This window comes from Photinus pyralis, unplaced genomic scaffold (assembly GCF_008802855.1).
Source record: "Photinus pyralis isolate 1611_PpyrPB1 unplaced genomic scaffold, Ppyr1.3 Ppyr1.4_LG9, whole genome shotgun sequence".
NCBI lineage: Eukaryota > Metazoa > Arthropoda > Insecta > Coleoptera > Lampyridae > Photinus > Photinus pyralis.
Genome location: NW_022170878.1, coordinates 1,708,459 through 1,733,730, shown reverse-complemented (window position 1 = coordinate 1,733,730; position 25,272 = coordinate 1,708,459). Strand labels below are relative to the sequence as shown.

Genomic DNA, 25,272 nt, shown 5'->3' with positions numbered 1-25,272 from the left:
CAAGTGACAGATAATGAAAAATGTCAAACAAAAGCGAATATTTGCTCGAAAAAACGCTTTTGGACAGATTACAACCGCACCAAGTCGACTTATTCCACTTGACGGAGTTATCCGGTTTAAATATCAACCCTCAAATCGTCTGGTGAGTTTCCTAACCCTATGTTGATTCCAGAAGTTCTAAACCTGCAATGTTGCAGCATACTGATTCAAATGTTAAACATGAAGATTACACCCGAGGCTATCTTCAGGTTGCTGCAGTCAATTAAGAGGACTAAAAAGTCTAGGTCCGTTAAACATTCGTACAGCAGCAATTCTTCAAACTAAATGTGCACTGTTTTAATTTGTTTTCCCATGTCCTCATTAGAATGTAATTGATATCATCATCAGTATAGATAGGACTTTAGCTGTAGCACATTATGTGCATGTATTAACTATAAAAATAAAAGAATTTTGAGTTTGTGCTTTGCGTTTAAACATTGCTCATAATGTGCATATGGGCACGAAATTGAACCGCGTCTTGAAAATCCTAGTGATTCCTAAAAGTAGAGTACGGTGAGATCTTAGAGAAGGAAAGAGTGAGGAGTGATAATGATCGTAAAGTGAAGCCCACATTTGTTTGTTACTTCACCGAAAACTAACCTATAATGTATACCTGTGAAACGATATACTTTCGTGTGTTTTTTGGCTATCACTTCCGTGCACTACATGTACCATTGTCCAATAATGTTTTTAATCTCACATTTCGAGACTTAAGGATCGCATAATGACGAAAATGAAAAATTAAACATACTTTGGCTCCGAAAATATGGCCGCCCCAGGCGTCAACGCGCGCGCGCAGCATTGACCTTGATAGGATATTATCAGTCCCCTTTCTTTCATAGTCTATGAGTGAGATCCACTCAAGTTTGATTCACGCCACTGCGAAATACATAGAGGGCATAAAATTCACCAGATGGCATTAGAGTTGAGCGCGGTTGAAACAACATAATATTGCGAGTACGATCACTTTTTAAACCGCATCTTGGTCGAACAGCTGCACAAAGACCTTGAATCAACGTGTTTCGACCAATAGCGTTGCGCCAAACGGATACATAGTCATGCGACCTTTCTCGCGTGGCGACACTCTGAAATCAAATCCCATCTGTCCTTTGTAACTAACTAGTTGTATACCCATATCGCTGGAACCAGTGTTTTCCCTTAGGTTACGAATAGTACGGCCTTCCCTGGAAAAAGGAGCCGCCCAAGAAAAATTGAAAACTGGATCGCTTTTGGGGTGATAAAGTTGAAACTTTGAGACCCACTCTGTTACATAAAATTTCGTGTCGTAGTATGGAAATTTATTGATAATGACTTTTGTTTTGAGTACCTCCCATTATAATAAAACATGTTTGTTCGTTATACTGTACAGGTGGTTAAGCTTTTATATTGTTTTATTAAGTATTTATTTATGCATTCATGTGTGTGATATCGTCTGCACGATTCGATTAACAATTCTTCGCTATATATGTTGATCACTTATCTCCTGCTCGCTACCTGGCAGAACGTTTGCAATACGAGAAGGAGAGTCCTCAAGTTAACTTTTCTTCTCTTTCGAATGTGATTATGCATGTGAGATAATCAATATTTAACATGAATACAGCTTGCATGTTTACTTCTACTTTTACGTTATGTTTTTTATGTACCTACATGCAATTTATTGCATTGAGTTGTTCTGTTTTGTTTAAATTGAACTGTTTGATGTGTTTTTATAACATATCGTGTTTTCCACTTCTCTCTTGTGTTTTGTTCTTGTTGGTATGTTTAACTGCATTTATCTCCATCTCGATACTTGACTTTTATTCTACGTATTTTTGTACTTTCCATTTTATTGTCTTAGTTGATTTATTTCGCGTATTTGTGTGGGTTATTTCAATTTTTTCTATCCACAGAAGGGTGCTTTTTTATGCTGTACACCCAAGCAAACTTACACAAAGGGGATTATCTTATGTGATAATCCACCCTTATGGTTAGGCAAAACACCTTTACATCTGAAACATAAATATGATGTGCTCTGTATATAAACAATCGACCGTTCTGCGCAGATGCCGATGACTAGGGGATTTTTATAAAGAAGCTAGGGAAAAAATGTGGTAGAATGAAGAAGATGGCGCTGGGACCGTTGGAGAGCATCACGCTTTCCTGGGTTTTTCTTCTTGATTATTTACTTTATTGTGTTTTGTATCTATTTACAGGTAGAAACCATTTTATCCTTTGTTGTACTAACTATTCATCATTGCATTTCTTGTCACAATTTATTATTTACATTTTGCTGATTTTTCATAAAATGCCGATATCTAAAGATGGCGTATTCCAAGCCTTTGTTTACGAGTACCGTTATCTGAATCATGTTTATTGTTTGTTATAGGTACTGTGCAGGTCATTATGTCATTATTTTGTTTGATTAGGTTTTTTTTCTGTATTCACGAGGAGTTGATTATCAGTGTGATGTTGCTTATGAATAGTAACTATTCCGTGAGGGAATTACCTAACACAGTTTGACTGTTTGCTGTATCTGTTACTTTCTTATTCATGGCGCTCTGCAGTTCATGTGCGTTAGCTATACGAAAAGGGGGGCTCTCTTATTTGATGTGTCTGTGTGCGAGTGGTTCAACCTGTTTCCGTGGAGTAGGACCTATTATACAGTTGGACTGTTCGCTGTATCTGTGACCTGCTCGTCTCATGTAGGCTGCATTTCTGTGTCGCAAATATGAGAAGGGGTAGGAACTCAAATTAACATTTCTTCTATTTAAAATATGTTTTTCTTGAGCGATGATCGCCTTCCACATGAATACTTGCTATTGGCATTCTCTCATGTATTTTTCGTGTTAAATAAAATTATTTTAATGGAGGCTGGAGTAGAGGCACGCCATTTTGATTTTTCTTATGTATATGCAATTTATTTTACGAGTTGTGTTATCTCAATTGATTGTACATGTATTTTGATGTGTCTTTGTACTACATTGATTTATCATGTTTTTCACTCCATTTATGACGTCTCGTGTGTTTTGTTTTTAAGAATTTGTTTAATTGCATTTGATTCAATTTCCTGAGATTTATCATACAATTTGAGATTTTTAATTTACATCTGAAACATAAATATAATATGCTCTGTATATAAACAATCGACCGGTCTGCGCAGATGTCGAAGACTAGGGGATTTTTACTGTACTTTCTCTCGCATTTCGTTGCTGTAGCTGATTTATTTCATGGTGTGGCCTATGTCGGGGTTTTTGTCCCGTAGAAGGTTTCCCTGGTATGGTCTTGTATGCGTATTTGCGTAATATATTTATTTGTTCTTGTCAATTCTTACGCACAAAAGTTTTGTCTTTTATTTAATTACCTTCCCGATTATGTCTCGTGTTCCAACGCATAACAAGAACCGATTACAAAACGTAGTTCATTCGTGCCACCCATATCGAGCCGGTTGCCATCCAAATGCAAAAGTGCCGCCGACTTGAAAGGTAGATGGCTCTGCTCGTAGTTTTTTCCCAGAGTGGCCAACGGTAAGTATAGGATAACTCAACGATTTCCGTATCGGCTTGATAGACCCCTAGGACCATTACACTTATAATCACAAACCCGGTACGTTACCGACAGTTTGAATTGTTTACTTACATGCTACCTATTTATATCACAGATTTTCTTCTGTAACCTATGTTAATATTAGTATGCAGGAAATACTTATGCGGCAACCTTGTCAGGAATGTGCCTAGTATTGTTTTTACTATCTGTGCACTTTACTTCCTAGTAGTAAAATAGTATTCTATTAGTCTGCATTTTCCTTGTTATTCCCAAAGATTATATTTCCTTACCTTTGGCGGTCTCTTTAAATCTGTTCTAAATGAAATCTAGTTAGGGAAGAAATTGAGTAATCCCGCGATGGGAACATAAAAAGCTTGACGAATTTGAAGAATATGAAAAATTCGAAATGAAGTTTGAAGAACCAAATAAATCTGAAAAGTATAACAAAAGTGAAGATCAAAAAATTCCGAAGCATCTGATGAAATCAAACAATCCGAAGAATCAAAAAACCTCTAAGAAATGGAATTATAAGATGTCGAAGAACCGTAAATATAAAGAAATCTGAAAATCCAAGTAATTCACACCACCCGAAGAACGTGAAGTATTCAAATAAACGAAAAAAGAAATTTTCCTGTCAAGCAATACAGTTCTTTCTTTGGGTCGTTTCCCATCTTTGGAACATTCCAGATTTTGGGCATTTTTTCCTCTACGGAATTTTTCTGGTCTTTCAGTGTATTTATGTTTTCCAGATTCATTTCACTTGAAATTCGTTTAATTCCGTCGGTTGTGTTTCCTTGTATTCCTTCAATTCTTCGTGGGTTGTTTGAGTTTCTTCTGTAAATCCATCACGTCGAATAAATTTTCGATCTGCACCAAGGTACCTCTTGGAACAGGAAATTTAGCAATGGCAGAAAGTTAGCTTTTGTTTTAGTACCATTACTAAAGTTAGCCGACAAGTGTGGCGCAGTTCAGTTGAAGCTGGATTGCGGTACTAAGGGTGTCTGGTTCGAATCCGAGTCCAAACATGGATATTTGTAAATGTATAGTGGGTTGGGATGGCCGTAAAATAAAGTAAAACAAGATCAAATGCAAGAACAGGTTTTTATATCACTTCTGTGTTAGAAGTGTCTCCTCTCCCCCGTTAACATCGTTGCCAACCTCATAACAGCACCTTTGACTGAAACCCCGCCCACACAAAAATGAAGCCAAAAAGAAATAAATCATGCTTTTTTTGTTATACAGTACAGATGCTTATGCCTTTATATTGTTTTATTAAGTATTTATTTATGTATACACGTGAAAGTACCTATACCATCATTGTGATGTTTATTCCTTGGACCTCATACCCGCTACTATCTTGATATTTTGAGGTTTCTGTGATTATTATTTAAAACCACGGTGGCAACATCGCTGAAAGGGTATTTCCCGGCGACGTAACTAAGGAGTGACCTTGTTTTGTGGTGCAAGATGGTTCAAACGAGAAAAGCAATGTCGCATTATTATTATTGCAAATAAAAATAGTAAAAAGTATTGTAATGATCTTAGCCTCCTACTATCTTGGCGGGCTAACGCACACCGGAACATTTGACCATATTCTGTAGTGGCGGGAATGCCAAATTAACATGGCTGCCTATTTGAATATTCTCGTTTAAGTTTCACGCGAGAATCTGTCACTCGGCGGCCACTCCAAGTGCACTAAGATCGTGATCGTCATGTAGGACACCTACGTTGTGTAGTAACTGAGTTCTAAGCAGGCACTGAGGGCGTTTTAGGGGTAAAGAACACCAAAAGCAATAGCTGATTAAGATGATATTGAAGCTAATACCAATACGGTGCCCCTGCCGAGGGTCGTAAGTGGTTCTATACTACTCCGGCATTTACCTTACGAATTAGGAAAACTGCAGGAAAACCTAAATCGGAGTAGCCCTATAATGAACAAAGCCTACAGATAACATCTAATGTACAGCACTTCTGAGCCCTCTCGAAACCGGGGTAAATGCTACATATACGCTATGAGTAACCAAAATGGAATCGAGCCATTCCCCAGGTATTACAACACATACATCAGACAAAACTAAGAGATATTAAATGTGTCTCGCCGGACGGTAGGATTACCCAGGCCCAGTGGGGTGGGCTAAAGTTGTTGGGTTCGGAACGAGTGAAAATGTTATTGTTAGGTTCACCAAGGCCCGTATAAACTTGAATAACTCGATCCCCTCTAAACAAGCACACTTCCCTCTTGATTACTCACAGTCCCAAATAAGCAAATATAATGAAATGCAATGAAAAATCGAGAGTGACTAAAAAGCACAATACACAAATATGTACAGTACAGATACAGTCCTACCGATAATGAAACATGATTGCCAACACCAACAAAGGTTACACATTGAAAGGTACAAGTGATTGAATCCAGTAAGTACATAAGTAAAGGGTTACAATCTGCATTCAAGTTACACGCATTTATAAATGAATTGAAAAAAGCAAATACCTCACCTGATATAAAAAGCAAAAGCACACAGCAATGATTAAGGTATAACAAAATATTTCAAGAGAAGCCGTACTTTACACTTAAGCCGGTTACAAGAAAAAGACCCGGAACACACATGTTAAATCGTATTTATTGACCAACCCAAGGCACGCTGTAATTTGATCTGCTAACACCCCTAAAAACCACCCGAAAATCATCCATTCCCTGCATTTCACGCATTTCTAGGTAAAAACTGGACTGCAGGTGTTTGAAATGGTAAACATATGTGGTCTTCCAAGAAATTCCATCCGTCTCATCTTCGCTCTCTTTCCCTTTTCTGTAATCCCACCAGATTTCGGATGGCAGCTTGTGTAACTAAAATGATGTACTTATAGGGTGCTTCGTATCGACAATCGTTTTCACAGGACGTTGCTAAGGTTGGGGCATCTCATGCTCTTAGAGAAGCATAGTCTAAGGTTCTGCTTATGTTTCCCCAGAGTTGCCAACTGTAGGTATAGGGTAAGTCAAAATTGCAATGCCGGCCCCTAAGGTCATTTACAAGCTATACCAAAATTTAATCGCCTGGGTTTAGAGGGACATACAGAGTTCAAGAATGGCCACAAATGGCCAATGTAAAGTTCTTAAAATGTCAGTTTCAGAGTGTTGTAAGACATTTTGATACATTTCTGGGCATATTACAAATGTACTCAAAAGAATTTGATCTGAAAAAAAGCAAGCACCACTCTAGTAGAAACCATGAAAATTAACTGCATAGAATGCCATTTCGCCATTTTAGGCCTAGAGCGAAACTTGAACGTTCGAAGCGGCGTTTTTTTGTGGTTTTTCGAGTATTAATGGCCTTTTTCCATTATTGAGAATTATATGTATGTTTAGACCACCATGTATGTACAACTGTGGTTTTTCTAAGACAGTCCAGGGAATTTTTTTATTTACCGATCACTCACCTGATCGAATTTTCTAGACATTGATAACGGATTTAGTAGGTATTTCAATCTGTTATCAGTGCAAGATAAGGCAGTGTCTGTGTACGTATTACAATGTTTGAATCGGACGGAAAGGTGGTGCGCCAAAAGGAAGAAAAGTACGAGATTCCAAAGCATCTTTTCCACCCAGACGACGTGGAGGAGATAACGGTACCACCGTCGACAGAACTCATTCCAGACGAATACGAGCATCGCGATAATAGCAAGGGCCTGGTGCTAATTTTTTACTCCAAACGCGACGTGGACAATGAGCAGGTGATTCGAAGGGAGTTTCGCGATCAAGGTTACAATGTTTCGGACTCCAATGTCTTTGGGTTACAAAGTCGAAGTGCTGTTCTGGAGGCTTTGGATCAAGGTACGTGCTCCAAATTTGATATTCCCCAAAGTTCACTTGATTTTCCTAGTTGCAAAAGGCGATCACAAAGAGAAGAGTTGCCTAATCATCTTCTTTCTGGGCATGGCCGAGGAGGAGGGCAAACTTGAGTTGGACGAGGACCCGGACTCTTCCATAGAGTTAAGGGATGTTTGGACCAAATTCACATCGAATAACTGCCCTTCTTTGCGAAACAAACCCAAAATTTTTATATTTCAGGTATAGCTCCTAGTCGATGTAGATGCTTACAAAAGAGTTTTTAATTTCAAGGCATGCCGAAAACCAACCGCCTACGCGTTTGACTCCAAGGCGATGACCCCGCAAGGTGCCTACAGTTTGCCATCTGAAGCTGACATCCTCATAGTGTATAAAGTGACCGGTAGGTAATCCTCTCTTACTACCCCTAAACCAGTCTAATAAGATCCTTGTAGGTTACCACAGTAGGGCGCAATTCATTCGGTCTCTCTGCAACAAAATCGACAAATTCGGTCAAAAGGACGACATTATAGGCTTAGTGACGCGCACCCACGACCACAAGTACATAAGACCGTTGATCATTTCAACCATGACCCGCAAGTTCTACGTGTCGTCCAGCGCAAACCGCGGGCACTACCATGACCTCCATAACAATCAGGACGAAACCATAATTCAGTTGCGGAATTGGCATAATGAAATCAAACGAAATAACGAGGAGAAGAGGTCAGCGCCCTCGTCGAAGGAAACGAGTCAGGCTGATTTGCCAGGATCCAAACGAAAGAAGATCCCAAAAGCGGAGAAACGTCCACCGTGGAGATAGCGCCCAAAGAGTACCTTGACCTTAAAATAAACAATGTTATTACTTTAACATTAAAACAATGCTTATCTTTATTGTGGTAGTTCATGTAATGAGGACGCTGATAAGAGTATAATTTTCGCCGATAAGCAAAATCGATGATTCAGTACGAAACCAGTGAATTCACGTGTTTGGACATTCTTTCACAGTAGCATGGGAATGTTCGGAATCCCCTAGATCGAGTACCTAATCTGTGATCCAGAATTCCAAACGTCAAAAGTATTCGTTTCCAGTTTAATATACGAAAGGTCTAGACATTTGACACGCTCCTTAGAGGTTTTTGACCCATAGATAAACGCAGGTATAGCCATTTTCTATTTTTACAGTATTGCGACACTTTTTTGAGAGGTGATTTTTCGGTAAGTTTGCGTCTCATTCCCTTAGCAGTCAATATCGGGAATTCTCCTAGGAGTAGCATTTTCGGATGCATTTCATTCTCCCAAGAAACATTTGCCTTGACACATGACACAGTGCTGCCCCATAGATGTGAGGATTTACCACTTTTTGACTATGCCATCGTGCACCATCTATTTAAATTCCTTGGGGGTGCCTAGCCTGGTTGGTCGTATGGGGGAAATACCATTAAATCAACAACGATTCCACAATGGCGTTATTGTGATGCTTTTTTGGTTGTAATACAGGTCCTAAGTTTATCGACCTATACCTTCTCTAGACCTCTGACCTGGAATTTGCGTACCTAAAGTTCTTGGACCAATGCCCCAATGTCGTTTTAGCGCATTTTCCAACTCATGTTTCTCCGTCCGCCCGTCCGTCCGAGGCCTTAACTACTCCTACAGTTTTCAAGATATTTAGTTCGTTCTTTTTGCATTGCGTAGCTAATAACTCTGGCACCTCAACCAAGAAAAATCTCGACGATTAACGTGCGCATGCGCATTCTACGCAGTATCAACTTTCTTATTTGTAGAGATATTTTTTAGAAATGTTAACCACAGATGCTTCTAGTAAAGACAAGCATACTGCATATTGTAAAAATCTAATGTGCGCATCGCATGCTCAAAATGTCAACCCTCAGTCAGAGGCCCTAACTACTGCTACAGTTTTCAATATATTTAGTTCATTCTTTTTTAATTCGGTAGCTTATCGCTCTGACACCTGAGGCAGGAAAAATCTTGATGATTAATGTGGGCATGATCAGGCTGCGCGATGTGCGCATGCGCAGATTGCACAATGCCAAGTTTCTTATTTATGAAGATATTTCTTTAAAATCTTACCCATAGATGCTTATAGTAAAGAAAGAAATATATCACATGTATTACAAATCGAAAACTACAACTGCCATTGGCAAAGGCAAACAGATCGCCCATAGCAATGATCAAATGTGCGCATGCGCAGGCTACAAAATGCCAAAATTTTAACTAGTGATGCCGCCGTTTCGTCTCAAATTTTCGAAAGGAGACCTACGTTCAGTGTCGGCGAAAGTCTCGTCTTGGCGAGACGAGATTGACTACGAGTCTCGGCGAAAGTAACGATGAGACTCTCGTTTGGTCTCGAAGTCTTTTTAGCGCAGTTCCACAAATATAAAAACAATGCGCTATTGTGGCCACCTTGTCCAACCGTCCGTCCGTCCATCCGTTGAGACGCTACTAGTTCTTTATCTTAAGTATTTTAACGAACGGATGTGTGCACGTAATCTAAGCTGGTAGCAGGTAAAGGTTGTATGACGTGCAAAAATTTTTTTTATTGATAACATTAAATTGATGTTATCAATAAAAAAAAATTTTTGCACGTCATACAACCTTTACCTGCTACCAGCTTTATCTTAAGAGCTATTGTTCTACTTTTTTCGCTATTTGGTTCGTTATGGTGTGGGGGCTTGCACCAAGGAAGGAATTTTTTCTGCGTTTATTATTATTATTATATCCGATGGCTTTTACGAGTACATCTCCGTTAGTTATGAACCATCCTTCACTCAACGTTATGAACTGAATGCCAGATGCCAAAAGTGGAGTCGAATGGATTCAAAATTCACAGGTGCCCAAGTTAAATTTTAGAAAAAGCGGGGGGGGGGGGGTAAACACATTTTCTACCATTCATGGTATTCTAATGAAAGGTCTCATCGAAATAAATTGGTTTGTACAAACTATAACTTTCCCGCGCGACTCTTTTTCGAAATGAGTGAGCGAGGAGGCCTGAGGGGGGGTTAAACATTATTTTTTCTCTGTATTCTAATTAAAGATCTCAACGCAAGGAACCGTTTTCTACCAACTAGTGTCCTTCTTTCTGTCCTCAAAATACGGGGTGGAGTAGAGGGGCGGGAGAGTGGCACTAGTTCCTTCATGGTACTCTAATGAAAGGTCTCAACGAAATGAATTAATTTCTACCAACCATAATCCTCCTCCTAGACCTCTTATCGTGATCGCGTATATTTCCTTATACCTCAAGAACGAATTGTCGTACTCACAAAGGGCGATTGAGACGTCTGCAAGAAATATATCCATTGGTGATGTCAAAACTTGCGCGCTTTTCAGGGTAAGGGAAAGTGGAGATTGTGGTCCGACGATCTAATGACCGCTCCTCCGATTCCCCGCGATATCCCGGTTAACAAAATCATCGTGACCACTATTGAAACTATCCGAAATATGGCCCTGATGACGTTATTGGTACAGCATCGGAAGCCGATGATGATTGTCGGTCCAACCGGTACAGGAAAGTCGGTGTATGTGATTGTAAGGCTCTCAAAAATGGAACAAACAGACAGCGTTAGTAAAAGGAAAGTGACTTCCAGGTGTATCATATTTTGCAGATTGCGATTTCAGTATATAAATTGGTACCTGATGGTGATGGTGGTATTTCCTTTTGTGTGTATTTTGAAACTGAAGAAGTCAAATGAAATTCGGGGCTTAGGTTTTAGAAGTTTGTGGGCAATAGACAAAGTTCACGAATCATTTTTTTAATACGTCATTGAGTTCGAGAAACGCAGTGACCTTGTAAAGCGAGTTCCTTGGCTCCAACATGTCGGTCTTTCAGCGTGGATAGTTTTATCTGAATTGATTTTGCGTGCTCCAAATTGCGAAATCAAGATGAGATCATTGCTTGCTTGTGGAAAGGGAAGCTTGCAGAAAAACCAAACGCGTGAGATAACGATGAACGGCCTAACTCGTGTGTAATTCGCGGGACACAACCAATCAGATTTGTTCTTGAAAAATGCAGGTTTACTTAATTACAAGGCGCCATTTTGAAGGGGCGTTAATTAATTGCAAAAAGATAGGTAGGGATTAATCCGGAGAAGTATTTTGGGAGATTCGGTCTTTTGATTATGCAAGAATTAACCACGGGAACCGCCGTAAAAAATCCTTTTTGGAGTCGCTAGGGCGAGAAGTTCTGTGTTTTTGGGCCATCATAAAAAAGTTTAGGTTAAAGCACAGATCTGTGGTTAAAGCCAGGAGAGAGTTTTAGGCGAGTTTTTCGTAAGCCATTTAAGTAAACGTGTTGCTAGCCAAAAGGATTATTGTGCAAGTAAAAGGAAAAACTAACCTTAACGCCAAGGCGGAATAATGAAACGTGTCTGTGCCAAGGTTTTTCGAGAATTAAAAGGGGTTAACCTTTGTCATAAGAGCTTGTGGCATAAAATCGTAAATGAACGTATTTGCAAAATTATGGGTAAGAAGTAGTGTTCAATATTACTTAACGAGTCTTTCCTTTCGTGGAACTTCAAAGCGTTCAGAACCATTGAAAATAGGAACAGTTGTAGTCAAACAAAGAAGGCTATGGACAAACTGCAGTAGAAGCAAATAATTTCGTTTGCCAGTAATAATAAACACAGAAGTTCAAAGTTCGCAAAATTATCTCCAGAGAGCATCTATTCTTAGAAAATCCATTGAATTGAAGATAGCGGTACTAAGATCCAATTTTCAGTTCCCATTGGTCAATTTCCGAAATATTGTCTCTGCACGGAGGGATGTTCCAAGTCCGTTTTTACGGGAATCATCTCAGGGCCAGAATAACATACCACGCAACAAGCGATCGATAGTTCCCGATTAATTAAAAAATCAAAAAAGTGTCTATAATCCAAAATCTCCGGTCGTACCTATCTGCGATTACAATAAATGTTGCACAAACACAAAACACCAGGTAATATTGCTTCGAAACTTTACCTTTTGACTTCAATTGTAGCACTCGAGTCTCGAGTGATACCACACTGGGTTTGTTCGAAATTTAGCTTTTTGTGATGGAAAAACTCCCTTTAACTGATAACTTGAAGACCCTCTGTGAACAAACGGTCGATAATCACAGCACGCCGACTAAACTTTTCCGTAAAAGTCAAGACACACCTCGGCTTTTTATTACGAAGGAAAGAAAACATCGAAATAAATTGGTTTGTACAAACTATAACTTTCCCGTGCGACTCTTTTTCGAGATGAGTGAGCGAGGAGGCCTGAGGGGGGGTTAAACATTATTTTTTCTCTGTATTCTAATTAAAGATCTCAACGCAAGGAACCGTTTTCTACCAACTAGTGTCCTTTTTTCTGTCCTCAAAATACGGGGTGGAGTAGAGGGGCGGGAGAGTGGCACTAGTTCCTTCATGGTACTCTAATGAAACGTCTCAACGAAATGAATTAATTTCTACCAACCATAATCCTCCTCCTAGACCTCTTATCGTGATCGCGTATATTTCCTTATACCTCAAGAACGAATTGTCGGAAGAGGGTACTCACAAAGGGCGATTGAGACGTCTGCAAGAAATATATCCATTGGTGATGTCAAAACGAAACCTATTTCGGTTCTTAAAAAAATGCGCTTTATCTGCACAAGAGTTGTGCACAATTTATACTTGTTTAACGTGTTTTGTATTTATTTGTATTGTTTTTTTTAAATTTTAATTAAGAAAATCCATTGAAGTAGGTAGCAGGAATTTCAATTGTTTACATAAACCGTTTCTGACCTTACTGATGATTTAGGACTTAATTACCATAGGTCTTATACAATTGTAAATTTTCTTCAATTCAGGAAGCCTTCGACACCTTCATTTTATTTTATTGGAGAACAATTGATTTAAAAAACCTGTTCCCTCATCAATAGCAGTATACCTGCTTACTTAAATAATGGTAGTTGTCTATCCGGGAAAAACAAGATTTGGTTATAACGCTCTCATTGTAGTTTCACAAGTTTATGGCGTTAAATCCAATCGTTTCTAGGTATAGGTACAGTGACTCCATTAGAACAGTGGATACAGTGTTTTGATTGGTCGTTCGTTCCCGTCGCCATATTGGGGCTAAAATGCTATACTTTATTTAGTACCTATACATATGAGTTTACACTTTTCTTTGTGTTCTTGCCAAATTCTGTGAATAAAGGCGCTGCTTATGGCTAAATGTATATTGTGGACATATGACATATCCTAATATAGTTACTGTACCGGGTGACCCAATAAGACTGTTCCTCGGCCATATCTCGGGGACCGTTCGTCGTATGACTTAGGAGTAAAAAAAATTAATGGGTAAATTGGTTATGAAGAATCGCTGGAAAATATGTTCTAAAAATGACCACCAGAGAGTGTAATTGCCATATTAAATTTTAAAATTGCATTTTCTTTAAATTTCGCATAATAAACCTAAAATTCTTTTTTCAGAGAACCAGTTTATCTATCATTTTCGTAAACAAAAACTCAGTTATTTCAAAAACCAAGATGACGTGGGGCGTTCAATTGTTTTTGCCATAACCTCCTTTAACTTCTTAACCGTTTGACCGATTGTAACAAATTTGGTATCGTTGAAAAGAGCATTATAGTTAATTTAGTTGAATCCTTCTCCACCAGGGGGCTAGTTTTGACACTATGACCCACAATCCTAAAAAAATTAAAAAAATTCAAATAGAATAATATGACTTTTTCTTTATGAAAAAGTAGCCAAATAACATCCAAAGAGGCCAGTGAAAACCGTTTTTAAAAATCTCGGTCTTAACCTTAAATATTGGGAAATGAGATTAATTAATTAATTAAAATGCTTAAATTGTATCTTTAATATACTTTTCACGTATTTCCGGTATTTGTCGATGGCGCGAAAGAAAAGCACACTACACTTGTTTTCTTTATTTATTTTATTTTTGTTTTCCTATTAGTTGTTTTTGTGGGAATAAACATTATTATTATTATTATTATTATTACTTTTAGGTAGGCTTTGTAAAATTAAACAAATGAAACACGATGCATTATAAAATAATAACAGCCGTCATTTGTAAATTATTCTGCTGTGTTTACATTCAGAAAGTGCGGTTTTTTGAATTTTGTAATCTTTTCTAAAATGCCGATTTCTAAAAATTAAATAAGAGCAAAAGCTCCATTACGTGGATTTTAATGCCTCTGCCAACAGCTCCAACATTTCTTCTTGCTTCTTCTTCAGCTGAAGCAGTAAGTTCCTATCCTTGCTCTTGCACAAGTAAAATTTCTTTGTCAGCGTGGAGAGCAGCAACGGCATCTGCTTTACGATCACCTTTCTTCCATTATCCTTGGCCACATGATAATGGTTGTAGGCGACGCACTTGGTGATTCTCAAAAGCAAACTGATGACGTCATCGCGCCGTCCGTGCGCGTTAAAGTTCCTGCAGAGCTCCTGTATGAACCACGAGCCGAGGAGGGTGTGCCTGTACGATCTGGTACCTTCGACGGCCGCAAAGGCGATCAGAAAATCGGTTTCCAGCGGCGTTCGGTAAGTTCCCGCGGGAATTACCGGTACAGTCAACTCGCCACTTCGGGAGTTTTGGTTGCCCTTGCACGCCTAAAAAAAATGGGGTTACTGGCACGGCTCGCCTTGCGCTTTCTTACTTGGAAGACGAAGAACTTTGGCTTGCTAGAAAACGAAAGGCACGAGGTGTTGGAGAATGGCGTCCAAAATTCGGAAGTTTCCATTAGCCCGTCCTCGACCTGAAGCACGTTGTTGACTTCGCCGTGCGTCAAGACGATGATTATTAAACAATTTCGGTCCGAGTGGTCTGTGGAGGACACTAAAAAGGTCAGGTAAATCGCGAGCCAACGTGCGGTGCATGGCTTACACTCTTTAATCGCCTCCAGAATTTCGAATCTCTTCAAGTTGTTGTAGATGTAGCGCTCCTCAATGTTATAACCCAAACGGCCAAAGGTGAGAATAAGTTCGTTCACGTCCCGATTCGTTCCCCGCCTCGCCATTTCGTCGTCGTCACCAAAGGTTTGCTGATTGAAAATGACCACCAAGCCGGGATCGGAACCGGTTCTCGGATATTCATCCTCATGTTCGACCGCGTGGGGATTTTCAGTAAATTTTGGCGCGAATGTCTCTATCTCCATATCTGCTACCTTACAAGGCGACGGGCGAAATGGAATCCTTACGGAATCTAGAATTCACTACCTACGTAAATTGAATTTGGAGAATTCCTCCAACTTACCATCCTGTCCTTGCGCTTGTAAGTGTAACACTGTCGTATCACTTTCGATGTGTTTGGAAGTCATTGCGAAAACCGAATGATTTGTGGTCACCTACCTATCTATACTTGTGCCAAGTAATTTATCTTATCAAGCGATGATAACGTGAAAGTACCTGTTTTCCCTATTGATGAGTAATGAGCAAAATAGAACTGGAAATTCTTTGAAGCCTTTCTGGCCTTCCGATATGCTTTCTGACTCGGGGCCCTTTTAAGGCGTTCCAAGGCTTTTAAGAGCCCCTCAAGTTTTTCAGGTCTCTTTCATGCCCTCAAGTCGCATGCTCCACTCTTGAAGGGTCTTCCTCGATTCTACAAGGTTATACTCAAGGCTCTAGGTCACTTCCAAGACTCTTTGACCATTTGAAAGGTCTTAAAAGATTTTGAAGAAAATCGTCGAAGAAACGGGTGGTGAATAATTTGAAGAAACATGAGGGGTTTGACAGAGATTGAAGTACCTACTGCAGATCTTGGAGGCGCTTAAAGTTTCTGCAATCTGGGAAACCTTTAGAAAACTTTGTATGGCTTCTAACGGACCATCAAAATAAACTTGAAGTGAAAAATTTTGAAGGGCATTGAAGAGCTTTGATGAGTGTTGAACTATCCCCAATAATTTGGAAAAGCCAAGAGTCTTCCAAACCATGATTTCTGAAGAAGATGAAGAATTTGAGAGAACCTTACAATGTCCTTAAAAAATCTTTTTAACCAGGGCCGTAGCCAGAGGTTTGTTGCTATCAGGGCCTTGATTGTTATAGCCAGGGCGAATTAAAAAAGTGGATTTTACGGGAGGGGGGGGGGGCAATTTTTTTCAAAAGTTTAAGTTCAAGGTCATCGATTGATTATTTCGTTGCTTTTAACAAATTATCAGCCAACAACAGACAATGCAGCGGTAATAACTAAATATTTACATAAAAGTCCGGAAAATGGCAATATTGAAAACAATGAAGTGCGAGGCCCCTTTGGAGCCGAGTACTTTAATTTCCGAGTCGTGTAATGTCATTTTACTGACGAGTTTTGTATTAAATTGTACCCGAAATAGTATTTTAATATAAAATTTCAATTTTCATATAGAACTTTTGATTAATGTCAATATGTCAGTGATGACAGGAGTATGTGGGGGATGGGGAAGGGGAAGGGGAAGGAGAAGGGGAAGGGAAAGGGGACAGGGAATAGGCATAGGCACATTAATGCTAAACATTTTTAAAGATCCCGTACGGAACGGCGGTGTCGGGTACTCAGGTAACTCGAATGGAGACGGCGATCCCAAAATTTGAAGGTAAGCGTTGGGGCTATGTTAATGTTGAATACTAATTCGGTAGCGGTTTCTTCGGGGCAGCAATTTAAAAATCGAGACATATTCTCTCCTTGTAATTAAGAAACGTAAAGTAACAAAAAGCTTACTTGTAATTAACGAAGCGGTAGCAATAACTGTACAAGAAAAACTAAAATCTATAGATAAATAAATTAAACAAATATAGCAAACGAGCTCCTGGGTATGGCTATAGCATGTGAAAAACCAAATTTTGATGCTGGTGGTAGTTTTTGCTTTTATTTAAAGTGTTATGTATGAAATATCATTTAATTGCCTCCACAAATAAGAAAGTTGGCACTGCACATTCTACACAAAACCAAATTTGAAAAATGCATTTGCTTTTATGCCAAGTGGCTATATATCTAATTTTATAACGCTGATATTAAAAAATAACTACGTTATAATAATTTATTTTGAAGAAAACACTTTTACATAATTTTATGGCGACGCATTCTTAATTAATTGACAACAACTCAAAACAAAAACAAAACAATATGGGACGTCTGTCGTAGTTGGCGGGAACGCGGCCATGTCTTCTGCCACCACTTTGGCTCCTAGGGAAACAACTGCCCTCGAATAATATAAGTGGCGTTACAATTTCATTTAAATCACTCCATAAATAAGAAAGTTGGCACTGCGCATGCGCAAAACGAAATTTTGAAACTGACGTTAAATTTGGTTTTATTTCAAAGGATATGTATCAAATTTCATTCAAATACTTTCCTAAATAAAAAAGTTTGCAATCCGGTTTGTAAATGGTCGAGATGCGAAAAGGGCACTCTGACTGTCGATCGATTAGGATCAATTTTTGGAAGTGCGTTTTATATGGCAAAAACTATACGCATATTGAATTTCATGCAATTCGGTTCATAACTCACGGAGATGTCAAAAGGGCCTTCCTTATTTTTTTGGGATACATTGCCAATTCACGAACTCCGATCTACAAATTTGATACAGAATCCACCTCCAAAATTTCATCGTAATCGGTCCATTCGTTTATGAAGACAGACGGACAGACACCGCAAAATTATAAACTCGCTAGGAGCTCGTTAATAAATATAAGTTTTGGTTGAATGAAAATAATATAATAATACTCTAAGTGTGTAAAGCAATGGGGTATACAAGAGGGATTTTTTTAAAATATTGATGAAAAAAATTTATTCTTCATGATATTTTTTGCTTGCTTTGAAAGTACCAATAACATTTCGAGTGTTTGTGGTTTGATAGCAATACGCTATCTTGATTATAATGTAGAATGATAACTTTCAATAAAAAAATTAATTTTATTATTTTTCCAGATTTCTATAAATAAATTTTAGATTATCGAAACGTTGTTGGTACTTTCAAAGCAAGCAAAAAATATCATGAAGAATAACTTTTTTTCATAAATCAAAATTTGAAAAAAAAATCCCTCTTGTATACCCCATCGCTTTACACACTGTATATAAATATACAGGGTGCCCATTATGAATATAGTACATATCTCGGTAAATATCGACTGTATACAAAATTTGTCTATATGAAAGTTGTTTAACAATTTATTTCCCATAATACGGCAGCATTCCATTGTTTTTTTTTCAGAAAAGGAATGAATTTTTTTCTCTTTTCCATGACATAACACGTTAGCACCTAGCATCTAATTATGATAATTTTTTTTAAATTTTTTTGAATAAGGGTACGAACATGTTATATCTTCGAAAATGGAACAAAACCTCTATCAAATGAGCCTAATGAAAAAGTGCATTGCCAATTAAAAAAAATCAATTGTTTTTCGTTACTCATTTGTTTTTTAAAATAAAAACAACTGAATGGTGGCTTATTATCGGAATAATTTTATATACATTCCATATTTACTGAGATACATTATATTCCATACATAATGGACACCCTGTATAATATAATATATAAAGTATCTGTCTGATTACCCGCGCAATATGTTCTATTGATTAATTAAAACACCTACGAACGAAATTTTCATTCGTACGAGGTAGCCATTAGTCGCGAACAAAGCCTCACGCTCGCCGGGGAGTGAGTCACTCTTGCATGATCTCCTTTCTCTTTCGCCGCGTGACAGTCATTCAAAGTGCTTTAAAATGACGACTTTGCATGTATAACTTTGCAAAAATCCCCCTTCCCGGACGGTATTCCATAACCCCCCTCCTCCGCTCGGCAATCAGGACCCGCAAAAGTATTTCGCTTCAGGCCTCACATTTGCTAAAGATGGCTCTGGCGGATCTGCGATTTTTCTAGATCGACGGCTTGCCTTGCGATAACGCTCGAAAATTAAAACGTCTTTAATTAATTGCGTGCCCGGGGATCAACGGAAAAATATAGGACTGGGTCCATAATTCTTGTGGCACTATGAATGATGTTTACTGCTACACATTTATTTAGCGACTGTTAATTTAATTCGCTTAATTGGCCGTATTAAGATTTTCAGAATCTGTACTCCAAATAACACCCACTGTTAATTGGAATGTTGGGATCAACCGATTAAGCTGATAACAGCTAAACGGAACAATGCTCGTTTTAAATTTAGCATAGGAAACAGAACCTGTCCAGTAATGGCTTGTCATGGCCGAAATTCTAAGATATTAATTTGTCCTCTTATTCTACATAACAAGAGCTTTTAAGAAAACTAGTCAAATATCTGGAAGAGAACGGTTGTAAACGACGGGAGGATTCATTGCAGCGTTAGCTATGGTAGCAGCGGCACTCCTACACCCAACACAAATACTTTCGACACAACACTTTCGTAGCGAAGCGCTTAAGTTTGTAGTGTAACGAGCGATCAAAAATGAGTTGCTGTCGAGTCGCCTTTGGAAGTTCAAGTTAAGTGCGATTTCCCATGTAAACAAAAATTCCAAAGGCGACTCGACAGCAACTCATTTTTGATCGCATTGTACTTAACCCCCAGGTTCTACGCTAACTTCACACTACAAAAACACAGAAATAAAGTCAACCCGGCAACGTTAAAAAATGGCCACCCGAATTACTATTCCCTCCAAAACTAAACAAGATCCCGCTTAAATTTGAAAAGTGGCACGTGATAAAACATCTAAGGCAGGGCCCCCTTACGTTAGTTGTAGACAATGCTTCGACCTGAAGCACAGTAGGGAAGGAACGTTAAGTGAAACACTGAAATTGTCAAAAGTTTGTTTAATAATGATCGTAATTATTAAGATTTTGAAAGCCCGGAAATTTAGTTGATGTACTTACATTACATTAATATAAAATAAACGAAACAAGCAAAGCCAAAAGGTGTCGTACTCTCGCAAAAGTAACTGCTAAGGGTAAAAAGAGTACGACGTAAGAAAAACCTCGCAGTTTGATTAATACCTACAGTCCAAAAGTTAATTAACAAAATATATTGTAAAAGTTTACGCAGTAGTTAACAAAGATAGAAAATGCATATATACAATGTTGGTTACACTCAAGGTTAAAAGCAAGTTTTTGGGAACAGTGGGTCAGGTAGTAGCAGGTACCTACATTCTGAGAAAGGGTTAAGAGTACAGGATGTGACTCATCTTTGGTGCAATAAGGTCCTTTTGTTAAAAACAAAATGGAAAATTACATGGCCTTGTAGGCAAATTTAACTAAAAACAAGAAATGTGGAAATTATTGAATCGCCACTCATTTATCGCACATAGATTCTAAAGTGAAGAGCTTTGATTAGCGTAATCCGGAATCCCGCTCCTGCAAGATGGGTAGTCCGCCCCTGGTTTCGGGGTTTCGAACCTACAGTTGGATGTCGAAGACAATCACGGAATTAGGTGTCGTAATACAAATTTGACTACAGTTTTTTTCCACCCCCGTGACTGCTTCATTCAAGGAGAAAATTGTTAGTAACAAACAACAAGTCAGTACATACATCAAACGAATCAGTAATTTCCACATATTAAAATAAAATGATCAAAACTTATGTGAATGTAACTTTAGGGACAAGACCAAGTAATCAACTCAATAAACATAAATTAAGCAAGCATTACACCAAAAACGTAAACAATTACAAACAATAGCATAACGGTATCACACATGTGATTCTGCATTGTGGTTAAGCCAAATAAATTTCAAAAATAAAGATTCAAACACACAAAATATAAAATGCGGCACACAAAACATAAATACGATATAAAGAAATGCAAAAATTACTACCTGCATTAAATAACACAAAATAACAACAAACATTTATGGAACGACGCGTTCACGACCGCCATTCAAGACAAGATTCCAAACTTAACCCCCGTTCGTGCTTTCTAGGTGGCGCAGGCAGCTTTTCCCCGCCAAGAAATTGTATGGTTGCCAACTCTCAAACTTTGCATCTGAATTAGACGCAGCGCCTGCAACACAATATGAAAGGTTCACAGGTGTGAAGAGGGTTAAAAGACTATTCAAAACGAATGGTTAGATGTAATGTTAATTTATTAGCGGGAAATATTAAAATAAATTAAATCAGCATTCGTTGCTTGTGTTGTATGTGAAAAAACATTTTTAACACACACCCTCCTTTTAGAACTCACGAGCCGCCAGTGCCACTAATTAATGTAAAAATGTGTATGTAGGCAACACACTATACATTCAAACCGTGATCATAGTAAATAAGTAAACGGTTCTAACAAAGATTTACACTATTCTCATTGATCATACACAGCTATGATGATACTATATTTAAAACAAGTGTAGACACTACGGAGTACGACACTGTTAACGCTGTTACTTGGTTATTTAAGTGATGGTTGCACCCTGTATATATCAATTTATATCCAGCAAAAATTTGCAACTATCTTGTGCCTGGCGCCCTCTATCGAACGACTGCGTAAACACGAACTCCGCCACTGATTGTAGATGGAGAGAGCGTATGTAAACAAAATTTCTGCAACGATTTGACGCGGTGGCGTGCGCACTTTTGAGCTTTGGCTGGGTCGCCGTAAATGCTCCATCTTGAGTAGAATTTAGCTTGTGAGCGGTGTGTGTAATTTGTGCGACGAAAATCCGATGTTTATAGTTTAAAGTGTACAGAATTATTTCAAAAAATGTCTTCGAATAATCAGAAACTGTCGACCACGCAACGCATGATACAAGGTCAGTGGATGTGCTTTTATTTATGTAACTTTTTTAGATCGCTCTCGCGCATTTCGTGTGCGGGATTGATTTTCTAGGCGCCATGACTATTGATTTAAGAAATATTGTGAAAATTTTAATATAAAAAAGTCGCGATAACTCGCCGGCTGGTGCGGTTTAGGCGTGTGAAGGCGCACGGACATTTAAATTCAATTGTTAGTGCGCCTTTAAATGCAGGCGGCCCAGCCACCTCCGATCTTTCCACTCATGCTGCTGCAGTGCCCGATTTGGCTGCGTCTATTTAAATGTTTATTCCACCTCGGCTCGGCTCCTAATCCAATTGGAATTTAATCGACAATAAATTTCTTACTTCCCGAATTCGGGGCCGCTGCTGTCGGGGGAGTGTCGACGCTAATTTTTTTTACGAAGGCGGCCGTCACATTTTTTGTTTACATCACGTTTGTCCCACCCTCCGGGGGGGTCGCACGTCTAACCTACCATTGTCATCCTCCTAAAACTCGTCAATTACATCGATCTCCGTGGACCCGCTGCTGGTCGTCGGGACTTCCGCGTGTTCACCTCTCGTGAACACTTTTACTTTTCAATGGGACGTTTTACAAGGTGTTGTTACATAAACGTGCTGATAACGCATTTAATGGCCCGCCTCTATTCTATGCCATTTCTGTAAGCAAGCTTTGGATTTGGCCCTATGCAAATGGGCATGAGCGATAGAGGTTTATGGCACTCCTGGGGTGGAGGCAACAGTTTTTTGGAAGTTTGCTCGTTCAACCCTTACACGTTAATTGTTTTCTCAACAAACTTTACTAAGTGACATGGAAATTGCAACACCTAGAAGGTGCTGGAATTTTTTGACCACAAATTGATTACCATTTCATTCAAGGGAATCGAGTAGTCATTGTTCTATTTCTCTGTTTAAGGAAGATATTGCCAATCAGTGGCGTAGCAACGATTAAGTGCCCGTGTGCACCAAGGTATTATTTGGAGCTTCTGGTGGATTAATCAGATTAAAAACGTATAGGCGATTGCGGAAACGTCAATTTTGTAGTATGACAAGATCTCTCACACATGTATTCATGTACTACTGACTTGTTGATAGCGAATCGGAATAAAATGTTTCAATTGGTAACTTGTATGGCACATAAATTACTCATTTTGACTATAAAGCCCATTTTTACGGTAGGCATCGAAATTACAATGATTTTTCGCAATGCTTCACTTTACATAACCATAAATGGTTTATTTTCCATACATTTTGTGTATTAGCTTTGTTTATTCATTAATTTTATAAACAAAAGTAGGTACACAATTTTTGCTGAAGATATTGTAGAGATTGCAAACGTGAATAGATCCTTTAAATTTGTAAATTAAGCGACATTCTGCTCCCGATAAAGATTCAAAATAGTGTACCGTTTTAATCTCGGTTTTAACAATCAGATATAGATACGGTCCAGATCATGTTATTCCTTCCCTTTTTTACCTCCAAATCCACCACCAGGTAAAATTATTGAAATTATTCATCTTATGTTAGGGGAACAACCTACCCTAACCTAACAACAAGTGGTAAAACCGAGGGTAAAACGGAATAGAATCATAAAAATTCTCCCAAAATATAAAATGTCCATAGCCTAGAATTCCCAAAAAGTTGGGATTCCATAAAAAATTCTTCCAAAACTTAAAATATCCATAACCTCTAATTCCCAAAACAATAATTTCACAAATGTCCAAAAATTCCAAAATTTTCAATTGGCGAAATACTCCAAAATATAAAATCTCTAAGCTTAAAAAACTCCCAAAATTGTTGTTTTTTTGTAAAAATAAAAAAATGATTTAATTGTAAATAAAAGTTGAATGGTATACAGTTCAGGCTATTTCGAGGGCTATTTCAAAATACACAAGCGAACGATAAAAAAAAGATAATTGATCGATAGATGTTGAATTAATCAGAAATTGGATGATGATTTGTATACCGTTTTTTTTCTGAATTTGTGAAAATTTTAAGGTTTTAATTTTAGGCCAATTATCGAGTTTAATTTTATCGCATAAGAGAATGGAGTGTTTTCTTAAAAATACACAAACAATCGAGAGAGGTGCCATTTTCCATTGTTATTTATGTTTCTGTCTAAACCTAAGCTATTTTTTAAATGACAGATTATGTAATTCAAATTTTACAGAGAAGAAAAAGCAAAACGTTGAAGCAATTTTAAATTTCCGAAATATCTCAAATTACCAATATCTCAAATTCACAAACTCCCAAAGTTACAAAAATGCCAAGATTAGAATTTTACAAAATTTCAAATTCCTATAGTCTCAAATTCCAGAATCTTAATACTTTTATTTAAAATTCAATAATCTCAAAATTTCAAAATAAAAAAACTTAAATTCTCAAGTTGAAAATCCTAAAATTTCAAGTCTCAACTTCCGTAATTTCATAAAAATTTTCCCAAAATTTAAAATATCCATAACCTCGAATTCCCAAAATAATAAATTCACAAATGTCCCAAAATCTCAAAATTTTGAATTTCCGAAATACTTATCTCGAATTACCAACATATCAAAACTCCAAAATGTAGAATGGCTAAGCTTAAAAAACTCCCAAAATTACAAAAATCCCAAGGTCACAAACTGACAAAATTCAAAACCTCAAATTTCTAGTTTCAAATTGCCAAAATTTCAAAGTTCCAGAATATTAAGACTTACGACTTTTTAAAACTTCCAAAATTGAAAATCTATTCTGGAAATATGATACTCCCAAAGTTTTAAAAATCTCAAAAACCCAAATTACCAAGATCTGAAACTCCCCATTTCAAATTAGCAATATTTTAAAATCAAAGAATCCTAAATTTCCAAAAATCCTATAATTTAAAATTTCAAAATCTTAAGCTCTCTAAGAGAGTGGTAGTTTCACGACTGGGACTTCGAGGTGTTTGAAATTGCGACGAACTGGGGTATACTGACGAGAATTTTGTGCGTAAGAAAAGACCGGAACATATAGCATATCCGGGCGAGGTCAGGGAAACCTTCTTCGGGACAAAAACCCTGCCATAGCTCACACAAAAGCAAAAGCTCGAGTTGCGGTTTTGGTGAAAGGGTGTGACCTGTCTCCGGTGCAAGGTCGTACTTGACGATATCCCGGTGACGTCAATAATGAGCGACCTTGTGTGTTGTTTTTTTTTGTAAAAATAAAAATGATTTAATTGTAAATAAAAGTTTAATTGTTTACAGTTAAGG

General features: G+C 38.0%; 3 protein-coding genes and 1 long non-coding RNA gene across 20 annotated transcripts in view; 3 read left to right on the top strand and 1 right to left on the bottom strand.

The window, feature by feature from the left end:
- Window positions 1-459, top strand: LOC116180850. The gene is made up of 2 exons (XR_004147172.1): window positions 1-142; window positions 198-459. It is a non-coding gene; the product is annotated as an uncharacterized LOC116180850 (long non-coding RNA).
- Window positions 460-6,841: 6,382 nt separating this feature from the next.
- LOC116180848 (caspase-3-like) lies at window positions 6,842-8,275 on the top strand. Its single transcript, XM_031501003.1, has 4 exons — window positions 6,842-7,390; window positions 7,440-7,627; window positions 7,679-7,787; window positions 7,840-8,275. The coding sequence occupies exons 1-4, from the start codon at window positions 7,090-7,092 to the stop codon at window positions 8,202-8,204; spliced, it is 963 nt and encodes a 320-aa protein (XP_031356863.1). The 5' UTR covers window positions 6,842-7,089; the 3' UTR covers window positions 8,205-8,275.
- Window positions 8,276-14,432: 6,157 nt separating this feature from the next.
- Window positions 14,433-15,687, bottom strand: LOC116180847 (caspase-1-like). The gene is made up of 4 exons (XM_031501002.1): window positions 15,618-15,687; window positions 15,249-15,566; window positions 15,022-15,200; window positions 14,433-14,974 (listed from the first exon to the last, which is right to left on the bottom strand). The coding sequence occupies exons 1-4, from the start codon at window positions 15,679-15,681 to the stop codon at window positions 14,540-14,542; spliced, it is 996 nt and encodes a 331-aa protein (XP_031356862.1). The 5' UTR covers window positions 15,682-15,687; the 3' UTR covers window positions 14,433-14,539.
- Window positions 15,688-21,855: 6,168 nt separating this feature from the next.
- The window catches only part of LOC116180844 (serine/threonine-protein phosphatase 2B catalytic subunit 2), a 204,632-nt gene continuing 201,215 nt past the window's right edge, over window positions 21,856-25,272 (top strand). For 14 of the 17 annotated variants that reach the window (XM_031500995.1, XM_031500993.1, XM_031500987.1 and 11 more), the window contains exon 1: window positions 21,856-22,044. In XM_031500995.1, the coding sequence (XP_031356855.1) occupies window positions 21,996-22,044 (49 nt within the window). In that variant the 5' untranslated portion in view covers window positions 21,856-21,995. The remainder of the gene's footprint in view (window positions 22,045-25,272) is intronic. The other 3 variants (XM_031501000.1, XM_031500999.1, XM_031500997.1) reach the window with 1 other exon arrangement.